The sequence below is a fragment of the Blennius ocellaris genome (assembly GCF_963422515.1).
Source record: "Blennius ocellaris genome assembly, chromosome: 21".
NCBI lineage: Eukaryota > Metazoa > Chordata > Actinopteri > Blenniiformes > Blenniidae > Blennius > Blennius ocellaris.
In genome coordinates, this window is record NC_137670.1 from 17,992,433 (window position 1) to 18,004,083 (window position 11,651).

General features: G+C 41.2%; 1 protein-coding gene across 2 annotated transcripts; it reads right to left on the reverse strand.

Annotated features, from left to right (window-relative positions):
* Positions 1-753: 753 nt before the first annotated feature.
* Positions 754-6,648, reverse strand: LOC308145661 (putative phosphatase phospho1). 2 transcript variants are annotated; one of them, XM_080517150.1, is made up of 2 exons: positions 6,514-6,648; positions 754-3,323 (listed from the first exon to the last, which is right to left on the reverse strand). In XM_080517150.1, the coding sequence occupies exon 2, from the start codon at positions 3,301-3,303 to the stop codon at positions 2,473-2,475; it is 831 nt and encodes a 276-aa protein (XP_080373276.1). In that variant the 5' UTR covers positions 3,304-3,323; positions 6,514-6,648; the 3' UTR covers positions 754-2,472. The 2 variants fall into 2 exon arrangements, with proteins under 2 accessions (XP_080373276.1, XP_080373277.1); XM_080517151.1 differs by lacking the exon at positions 6,514-6,648 and adding an exon at positions 6,215-6,254.
* Positions 6,649-11,651: the final 5,003 nt, after the last annotated feature.

Genomic DNA, 11,651 nt, shown 5'->3' on the forward strand with positions numbered 1-11,651 from the left:
ATTATATTATATTATATTATATTCGTCAAATTAATTAATTCACACACCGAAGGACATACTAGTGGAGGTGTCTGACATGCAGGTGTCTGACATTCAGCTCTATTTTGATCACAGACACGTATGATCAATAACATTTATTATTGAACCAGGATCTGAAAATGTATCCCAGAAGGGCAATTAAGAAGACTGCGAAGCAGCAAGCCAGTCACCAACAATTAAGAATATACTTGTGCTTTTGGTTCAAACATGTACCAGAAGTGGAAATGGTAAAAAATGTATGTCTACAGTATTATATTTTGATGAACATTTGTTTTATACATTCTTGATCATTGTTGAAATGCCACAGAATGTTTTCTCTCATTTGCATGTCTGCTGTTGTGCCCCTGCACAGTCTCCTGATTGTCTTCCAGCTCTGCTCCTCCAGCCTCCTGGAGTTCACACCACTCCTCTGAACACTCCAACATGTCGTCTACTTTGAGAAGAAAACACACATCATTTCTTATTTTGTGTTGATATTCCTATTTAAGAGCCGACAACCACATACAATGTAGGATTTCTAGTCACCAGTCGACCTCAAACGCATGTTTTTGGAGTGTAATCCGAGTACCCAGAGAGCACTGATGTGTATGCAGGGACAACAGACACCGTGCGCCTCCATTCACACAGTTTCAGCTCAGTTTGACTCACGGAAGGTTATACTGACCTTTGAAAATAAGTTTAAAGAAATGCACACGACACACATGTTGTCTGATAATGGCTTTATATTCCTGTTACCATGATGCATGACACTTTTTAATTAGACACACATATTTCAAGTGTACAGCAAACCACCAAAAAGGAAATTCCTACAGTATTTCTATTTAGATGTTGCTGCATGTTTCAAAAGTTTAATGAAGAAACAAACAACAAAAGACAGTTTGATGATTTAGGGTCAAGTTACATCCCTGAAAGTGTCTTTCTTCCTCTTAACAACATGTAATTATTGCACAAAACCCCAAAGAAGTGTACATAGACTGGTGAATATATTATTTTTTTTCCACACAAAGAAAAGCTCACATAGTTTCAGTCTCGTAATCACGGAGCATTAATGGATTAGGTCTCGATCTTGAAGAATTTCAGGGTCGTGCTTCACGTCCACATGATGCCTTTTCAATCAAACCGGACAACGAATGTGCAAATAAACATATTTCATAAGCGTATGAGAATGTTATCATTGTCGTCGTCTTCGCTTGGTTGCCTCTCCGTTCCCTGAGAAATGAAAACACGGGTCTAAAGGAAGTTCGGAGCACTTTTACAGCATTATGTGTTAAGGCTAGAAATGTCAGTGACTCGCGGATGAACCACTTTACCCTTTCACTGCTTTTGTTTGAGTTTTTAAATCAGCACCCATATTTCTGCACCACCTGGATTCACACAAGATTCCTATATTCAAAATACAACATGGACGCCATACAGTACATGCAATTAATCCCTTTCACCTCCAGCCTGAAGGTCTTTGAAAGGACTGGTGTTACTACATGTTTTATAACATATTGTGCAAATCCACTCAGTATAGAACAACCGCATTGATTCAATAAGTTAATACTGAAATAGCTTTGCTGCCGTCACGTTTTTTTTTCTTTCAGTGAGGCAGAATGAGGTTACGTGTTACGACGAAGCAGCGGGGGAAACAAAACCTCTCAGTAACCCATCATAAACAACACAAATCCTCCAACGACAACCTTCGCCGTGAGGTTCCCCACCAGGCCGGGGCTCTGGCCGCAGGCCGCTGGAGCCACGAGGTAAAAAGCGGCCGCGGTGTTCCTGTGACATCGCGTGCTGGTGTCCGTCGCTCTTGTATAATCAAGCAGCAGATCGGGTGTCGGTGTTGGGTGGCGGAGGGGGTGTAGCTGGGGGGGGGGGCGCTACGTCAACCTTAAAACCCCGCCGCGCGCCATCCTTGTCCCCGGCCGACGCGACACGTGTGGCCTTTTGTTCCCCGACACGGGATCCTGACGGCGTGTCGGCCGCGGAAAGAGAAGCCCGTCAACACTGAGGCCCCCTGAAGACGGAAGGTACGGAGGCTGACACGCTGTTCTCACTTTGGTTAAGAAGTTCCTTCACATGGCGACTCAGTTAAGAGAACCAGATGGAAGAGCGCTGCATATTTCCATTATGTATCATAGAAACCATTTACATTTCAGTGTCGCTGTCTACAAAGTTAGACCGCAGTTAGATTTGAGATGAGGTGAATGTTAAAATAGAAATCTTATATTTCGATGATAATCTCTTATTACTTATTTATCAGGATAAAACTATCGGCTTGTCTAATCTGAAAGCTCAACGAGAGGCACTAAAGGAAACCTATCGTCAGGTTACGTCACATTTACTTAATCGACAGTGAAATTAGTGAAATTTCTCACATGCGAGCTCCGGGTCATTATTTCTCTTCAACCTGTAGAAGTGAGACGGTGTGTACTCCCCCACCGTCCCTCATCTCTCCTCCAGTATCTTCTTCAGACAGTCCACGATGTCCTCGCCGCTGACCCAGGGCGCCATGTTGGCCTTGAAGCGCTGCTCCTCCAGCAGCAGCAGCTGGTGCATGGGGAAGCCCCTCCTGGCGAAGGCCGTGTCGCGGGGCCCCAGGGCCAGCGAGGGACACACGTCGTTGGCCCCGTCGCCCACGTAGAACACCCTCTGGAAGGGAGCGCCGCCGCGCTCCTGCTGCCGCCGCGCCAGATACTCCCGGAGGATGACCCGCTTGCACATGTTGTCCGGGCAGCGGGGGCAGGAGTGCGAGTGGAAGGGGAGCAGCGCCAGGCGGCCGGCCTCGTCGAAGCTCGCCGGGTTGGTGAAGATCTCGGCGAAGAGTTGGCGCACGCCGGCGCCCTCCAGCCACGCCTCGATGAAATACATGTTGGCGTCGGAGACCACCGCCAGCTCGAAGTCGTGGCGGCGGCCCCCGAGGTACCGCAGGAGGCCGAGGAGTCCCGGGTTGGGCGGGATCCCCTCCACCGCGGCGCGGATGGCGTCCCGGGACACGCCCTGCTCCGCCATGTAGGCCATCACCTTCTGCATGTGCTCGTTGTAGTGGCCCTCCCGGTAGCTGTCCCTCAGCCAGGCGGGGAGCCGCTGGCCGGGCAGCGCCCGCAGCACCGCGTCGTCGCTGCTCTCGCTGATGATCGTCTCGTCGAAGTCGAACAGCACCAGGAAGCGCTCCTGCTCCTGCTCCTGCTCCTGCTCCTGCTCCTGCTCCTGCTCCTGCTCCTGCTCCCGCTCCTGCTCCCGCGGGGCGCCGCGGGAAACGTCCGACCGGGCCGTCATCTTTGGCGTGCCGTCGCCCTCTGCCAGGAAAACAAGGGTCAAATCAGTCAATTAGGAGAGGATTTTTTTTTGTTTGTGTTTTTTTGTTCTCAACAAGTTGTTGCGAGAGTTTTTAGTCTAAAAATAAAACCACAGGAAGTCCAAATTAATTACAGGCTGAACGTTCTTATCTGCACTGCATCACACAAAGCCTGGCTCAGAGCAAATATTCTCAATCATGACCCCAGTGGATGGGGGGAGGGTGGGGTGGGGGGGGGGGGAGGGGGGGGTTACAAGAGGACAGGAAGTGAAGCTTAAGCTTCACAACAGGAAAACATAAACAAGATCGCCATTACGCTAAGAGAAAGGGGGGAAGAAAAACAACAATCCAAGATTTAAAGCTGCATGACCCTTTTATCTGCGAAACATGGAACGCTTTTAAAATCACGTCATCAAATAGTTTTGAGAACCTTTGTTCATAAACGTCACGTCTGGAAACGCTGCCAGTCTTGTGTTTACGTAGCTTCGTCCGCAGCACAGGGTTTCCCTCTGTGGAGGCGAAGGCGGCGGAATACGGAGCTGACCTGACCTCAAAGTGTGACTCCAGTTCACGTCTCTTCAGAGGAAGGTTTTTACAGACTGACGGTCGCTCCGTCACACATGGATTAGAAAAAGAATTTAAATAACATTTGAACATCCAACATCAGAGGGTTTTGGGGCAAAACAAGGAATAAAAACCCACATTGTTTAATTTCCCGGAGACGAATTCACTCCCCTATGAGCTCACTTTGCTTAAAAAGTCAGAATCTCTTCTGATTGTGGCGCTACAGTCTGGAAATGTTTTAAAAACAGACTTTCTGTTGTCGTTGGTCAACGAGACGAGATGTTTCTCACCACAAACATTGTGACGTGTCAGAACAGAGGCACAATTGGATTAACAGACCCTTTTATACAGTTTTTTCTGGTTCTACGTTCTATAAGAACACTCCAGAGGATATTTCATGTGCCTGCCTGTCACATGTCAACGGATGCTGATCTCCTTGGATCTCCTCCATGAGGTGCCTCTCTCATCCACTTTGTGTAGGACCTTTATTTTTGCTGTTATGTTGCGATCTATTTAGAAACGGTTAGCCGAATCAATAGAAGTGGTCTTGGTGACCCATTCCCGAACATTACGCACGTTTTAATGTGCTTTTCGTATCCGGCTGATCTCCTTTGATCTCCTCCATCAGGTGCCTCTCTCATCCGCTTTGTATAGGACCTTTATTTTTTCGCAGTTTTTGGGGATTTATTCAGAAATGGAATCATCAGTGAATCATTAACAAAAGTCAGAGATTATATTAGTTGTATTTCCAAACATTCTGCACGGTGTGAGGGGATTTTTGTGTCCGTGCTTCAAACGGTGCAGGAAGAGTTGCTCAGAAATATAATCACATTAATGATAAGAAAATTAAATGGTAGCATGATAGTAATCTTTGGGCCTTGTCACTAAGGAAGGGACAAGAACTACACAATTCCAGAGGAAGGTTTGTGTGCCTGCCTCTCCTTTTGATCTCAGCGTCTCCCTGGCAACAGACGCTGATCTCCTCTAATCTCCTCTGTAAGTGGCTCTTCCATCCACGTTGTATGAGGTTTTTTTCCCATTTTTTTTGCGATTCTTACGGAAACGCTTAGCAGAATTGTTAACAGAACTCAGAGCTACGTATCCCTGAACGTTCTGCACAGTTTGATGTGCTTTATGTGCTCTCAATGGCGTGGGACAAGTTACACTGCAAAAAAACAAACAGCTGAATAATCAAATTTAACGGACGCCTAGGATAGTAATCCTTGTGTCTTGCCACTGAGGCACGCACAAGAATGAGTCTATTCAAATGTTACGATTTCCCTTTTTTTTTTATTTAACTGCTGACACGTCAAACAAGTCTGGAAATAGTTGACAGGATCAGTGAAAGTTCGATGTAAAGAGGAAGCTGCAGAGACGCAACGCAATAACGTGGGACGGCGGTCAGGAGTGTTGAACTCTTCTAGCCTTTGTAAGGCGGCAGACTCAGTTACTACTCAACATTTAGTATAAATACTCTTACAGTCATTAGAGTTGACTCAATTAGTCCATCCATTATCAATCCATAAAAAAAATCCTCATTGAATCAGTTACTTCTTAACCACATTGTATTATATTGTCAATAGTAATCCCATTACCTTTAATGGTATATGTCTACTTTTATAAATTATATATAAATTATGTAACATATGGACATTATTTTGTTTTGCCTTGACCACAATATAAAATGAGTTTGGGTCTGTGGAAGATATGGGAAAAGTGCAAATAAATAATTGAATTTCTTTGTAAAACAGTGTGAATTGTCTTGTGCCTTGCCCTAAAGCCTCGGCATTCAGTACACTTAAATACTACAACCAACACTATTAAATGCGCATTTGTTCTGTCTAAAATGCAAATAGCAGATTTTTCCAAGGAAATCTGTGTGAAATGTAAGATAATCTGTCGCGATTTTTAAAAGCAGTGACGTTCCTCAGCATAAAGTACCTGAAACAAACTAATTAATTACGATAATCTTAGTGTTTAATTTACACAGAAAACACATGGAAATCAGTCAAATATGGCCCAATGGGCTTGAGTATCCCAGATACCGGCACTGATTGGTTACACAACAAAATGATATATTCACAGAATGAGGTAATGATGACATAATAAAGAGACGGATTACGGCGCTGCACGTCCTGTTGAAGATTAAGAATGAAGTGGGTCATGTCCTATAATCCCAGTTTTTGATTTGGACTTCTTGTGCAACCTGGGTGGGAAACTGTGAACATCTGAATGGAGAATAGAGCAAACTCCCCCAACAACTACAACTACAGCCCAGCGGAGTGGAATTAATCCACGCATGGATATTTGATGACAGCTCGGTCATACCGCCACACGCACACCGTGTCCCCGACCTTCACGTCCTGATCTCCGGTCCCACCGCGCCGTCCGCCCGCAGTCACCAGGCCACGTTATTCAGGGAGCACATTTACACAGTAAGCGGTCTAATTTTAACCCGCTGCGCTATTCCTGCACGAGAGGTGGCGGCTCACAGTCATCCCGGCGCGGGCGGCGCAGGCAGGAGTCATTATGGGGATCGAGTGTGTGTGTGCGTGTGTGTATATATATATATATATATGTGTGTGTGAATCAGAATCGCTGCAGTGTGTGAAAGGACCAGGCCTCACCGCAGAGATGATGCTGGGTTCGGTACCCGGCTCCAGCGGCTCCAGCGGCTCCGGCTGCGGCTGCGGCTCCGCCAGCATCCCGGTGACGCGCTCCGCTCCGGTGCGTAAAAGGAGAGTCCCGCAGGCGCACGGAGGGTTTCCCTTTTCAAGACGCCGCGTCAAGTCGCAGTGTTGCAATCCCTGCACGCGCGGCCGTCACATTTCAAAATCAAAGCCCCGGTTGCTGCACAGCCTTCCTGTGGAAGTAACGGGATTACCGGAGGAGGAGGCGACTGGTCAGAGGCTCGTGGATTTAATTTGAACCAAGTCAGAAACAAAGCTAGTCATAAAAAAAATTTTATTAAAAAAAAAAACCACACACACATTCAGTTGCCTTACAAAGAAGACTCACTGGATTTAATCTGTTTATATGAAATATCGACATTCAAAGCACTTTTGATTCACTTTAAATGTAATGGCAAAAAAACATTGAATGTTATTGGCAGGGAAGTTTAATTTACGTAGTTCTAACCTTTAGCTGGTAGGTTATATTAGTTTCTGAGGAAAAATACATATAAAGTGAATCCTAAAAGAAATAAACAATACTCATTTTGCTTGTACATGGGGAAAATCTGAACAATTAAGAGTACTTGAGTTCTCATTATCCGGATTGACGATCATTACAAAACTGATGTTATGATAAATAACCTTCTATTAGGAGCTTTGATTCTGATTTGGTCAAATGCAACTGTTAAAAATCTTGTATTTCAGTTAACCTCTGATAAAATGAGTCACATTTCACTTGAAGAGATTCACTGGATTCAATCTTGTGTAAAATATCTACAATCAAAGCACAGTTCTAGAGTATTATTCTTTTTAGTATTATGTAGTGTAACATTATGCATCAAAATTTAATTATCAGAGGTGACCAAAGCCCTGACACTTTATACGACGAACAATATTTTGTTATATGAAGGTATATTGTTATGAAATGATCCTCGAATATTGGTTATTTTTAAATGCACTGCTCAATGGCAGGCATTTGTTGAGTGTACATATCAATATGCACATAATATATTTAGACAAACAATAAAAAAGAAAAATCTGCTTGATTACAATAATGATCTGAAAATATGCTAGAATGACATTAACCCTGACCATAATGAAGTTTCTGAAATTGTACAATTTAAATTAGATAACCACAGTAGTTCTATTCATTACCTTCTAATAATTGTGTGACTTTATAAAAATATCAGTTGAACCAGTTTCAGAGTAATGAAACTGAAGGCTGCTGAATGTCAAACACACGTAAGTCGGACAGATCAAAGAGTTTAGTTGTACTTTCATAAAAGTATTGAAATAATACTCTCGTTCACTTTCAGTAAAAAAAAAAAAAAGGCTTTGCTTTGATCTCTTTATGCATTAATGTTGAGATTCTATTGTATATTTCAAAAGTAGAGCACTGAAAGACGTGCCCATGTTTATAAGGAGGAGGTTTACGTTGGAACGTTGTGTACGACTGACTGTGTGTTTCCAGCGTTCAGCTTTGCGCCTTCACACCCCTGGAACCCGACTCCAGGTATTTCAGTCATGTCAGCCTGTGCAGGCCTCTGCAGCACTTTGTACCAACGTGTGTCTCGCTTGGCTGCAGAGAGATCTGGAAGTTTGGTTCAAATGCAGGTTTCTTCATTCAAGTGTATTCATTTTTGTCATTCTTTGGGTTTTAAAAAAAAAATACTAAAACGATGATGTACGTTAAAATCAATTCTTCCAACCTTTGTCCTTTGTCAGTGAAAGTGTGTGTTTGCCAGCTGCTTGTCTCCTGTTGAAGTGATTAAAACTCTCAAAAGGTCACTGAAGTCAAGGTGGTTTCCTGAGCTGATTAACTCGTCTGTTATCTCCTTGACTGGTCGATGAAAGAAACTGCTGATAAATACTCATTGCTGTTTCTTTAACTTCAAAGGCGTCAAAGCTTTTTTAAGTTAAGCTCAAAAGAAAACCACCAGTAAAATAACATGTTCTATCTATTAAGAGCATTTGACGTGAAGTCAGACAAAAGCTCAAAGAATTTAAAGTGAACATTAAAATAAGAATGATGAGATCATTGAAGTTCAAACAATATCAAGATTAGATCATTTCCTCCACTCATCATTGTTAAAGCGTTCACACACCAAGCAACACAGGTCATTTCAGTTACAAGCTACTTTGTTTTTGAGTTTTATTTTGTTTTCATGAGCCCAAAAAAACCCCTTTGAAGGGTGCATGAAGCATAAACACTAAACAAGACAGATAAGCACAAAAAAACCCATATTGTGTGTAAGGGAGGACCTGCAGTCAAAACAGAGGGACGAGGGACAGACAGGAGGTCAAAACCGTCCAAAACTTGTCAAATCTGCATTGTTTTTAGTCATTTTGTTGTATTTTACAACAGGAGGCTTCGTCAAAATGGTACAATGTTGAAATAGAACTTATTTCTTTGACAATTTCAACGAGTTCACATTTTGTAAAACCTACATTTCTAATTAAATCGAGACCTTTCCCACAATGTACTCAACTCTCTTTGTTTTTATAGAGGAGAAACACTTGAAAACTGTTAAAGAAGGTTTGTAATTCACTGGCCCGATGCACCTGAGATCAGATTACTTGTGCTGTATAGAGTCTCCAACATAAAATGAGTTAAATCCACTGCCAGAGACTGAAACTGTTGGTTGTATCATGAGGAAGTGTCCAATCAAAGACAGGAGCTTGAAAGCATGGAGCGTCTGTCAGCATGAGAACCTGTCAGAGGAACCCCACACGTTGTGTTCAGCTCAAAACTCTCCAGCACCTTTAAATACAGGTGTTCTTTAGGATCCAGAAGTAATTTGATCACATCGCAGCTCATCTTAGTGTTTGTAGGGATTAAAGCAGAAAGTACAGGACTACAGGAACTATTACTGCAGCTCAGTGTCTGCAACTTGTATTTTATTACATTTTTAGCTTTTGTGGCCATTTTAAAAGGTTTTTTTTTTATTTTTTTAATGGATTTTCTCGCTTTAGTCATTTTATGCAACTTCATTATTTTAGTTATTCAGCTTTTAGCAGCAACTTCTTAATGGATATAATAGTTTTAGTTATAGGAACCCCCTCTTTTTTTATTTGTTGCTATTCTTCTTTCTTTTTCATCTTTTTCCTGGTATGTTTCCCCTTCTGTTTTTCTTTATTTAAAAAAGCTATAGCTAATATAATATTTAGATATATAAAACTATTATTCTTGCTTTTATATTGTAGTCGTAATTTAAGCTATTTTACCAATATTATTATTAATATTATTACTTACATATATAAAGGCTGTTTTTGCTATTTTACCTTATTTAGCAGTCTTTAGCCTGGAGATTAGTTAATTTTGAAAATTTCCAGTGTTGAATGCCAAGAAATTGGGGGTAAAGTTAATTTCCATGACATTGTCTGAAAGCTTCATGGAGCTGCGAGAGAGGAGCTGAAGATCAGAATTAAAATAAAAAACCCAAAGCCACTCAAACTGAGATAATCGTTCAGGACTTGTTCTGGAAATGATTATAAGAAATCCCAAATCTCAGACATGGTTTATAGAAACACAATGTCTTCTTTGTACACAATTATAAAACTTAACTTTCGCAAAGAGTGATATTGAGTGAATGAGAGCAGCTGAGAGGCCAGTGAGACTTTATTTGGTGGGAAACGATATTCATGCAGACGTGACGCCCCCTGCTGGTGGGACAGTCACATCGTCTTTAGAAAACTTTCAGCTGTCTGTGTCCAGGGGTTTAGTCGAGTTCAATCAAAATCTAGTTTAGGATGACTCGTCATCTGGTTTGACAATAATCCTCTTATGACCGATCAGCTCGTGTGGTTTCATCACTCAAATACTCACATGAATGTATCGACAGGTCTGTAAATGTGTGTAATAAAAAAGTAAATTAAAAAAAAAGTAAAAAGTAATATATACGTCACATTATAAACAGGAACTTAATTTAACTAAACTAATTTCAATCATATCTTTGTAATTCAGTTCTACAATGAATTGCAGTTGCATTGTTGGATAATTAAATGTCAGTAAATGAGTTTTTCTCTAATATATTTTTAGATTTTTTTTCAAATCAAATTAGTCTTTATTTCACTTTTTTGAGGGGGGATTATTACGTATTAAATTCATCTTAAAATCAGCGAGATTATAGAGGTGAAGAGGCGCAAAATAGAAGTATTTGAATGATTTATTGGAGTTGCATTTTCTTCACTGGCCACTAGATGTCCCCCTTTGATCGTTTCATTAAAACCAGCCGCACAGAGCAAGAACATCTGAAGGAGTTTCAGGAATATTTCAGCTTCACAAATAAACACGTTTTAAATGGCATTCAAAAAGTTCAAGTGATTTCTTTGTATTTATCATCTCATTGTCAAAACAACATGTTGATGCATGTTCTTGTGTTTTTACTCTGAGAAACAAATATTAATACTTTCATATTGCAAAAAAAAAAACCTAAACCAAATCTTTTGTCTCAAGTTTGTCAAATTTTAATTTTAATTTCAGAATTCCGTCGTAATAGAAAAACAAAAGTACTTTTCACCCTCACAAAGTGAATTCTTTGCCCATCCTCAGAATTATTCACTGATATCATATATGACAATGTTCACTTTGTAATAGTTGCTATATTTATAATGAATAAATAAATGAGATGAACTTCAGATTTTCAATTATTTAGAATATTTTTTTCTAATTCAGAGTAAAATTACCAAATGTATGATTTCCAGTTAAAAAAAAAAAAATCATGATTTTAAAAAAATACTTTTTTTTCCCTCAATCTAGCTCATTTCCTGGCTAACATTATATAATTATTATAAATGCATGATAACATATTAATCATGATGAACATGCAGGTGATCGATAAGACAAAATCTATCGATGCGGTTTATCTCCACCATAAGTCACCTTGACTGTGTTGTATTTGGTGCTCTATAAATAAAGTGGAATTGACATTTCCTCTTATTTCCAGCTCACAATCAGAGCCGGGGGTTTCAGGCGTCACCCGCCTGTCGATTGTTTACTACATCAATTATTAAACCTCAAAATCTCTGCTCGTCGTGACGCCACAGCAACAAAGCTCAAATAAAGCAAAGCATAACCCCCCCCTCCCCATAAT

Excerpts from the sequence above, each read along its gene's own strand:
- LOC308145661 (XM_080517150.1), bottom strand. The coding sequence starts at position 3,303 with ATGACGGCCCGGTCGGACGTTTCCCGCGGCGCCCCGCGGGAGCAGGAG.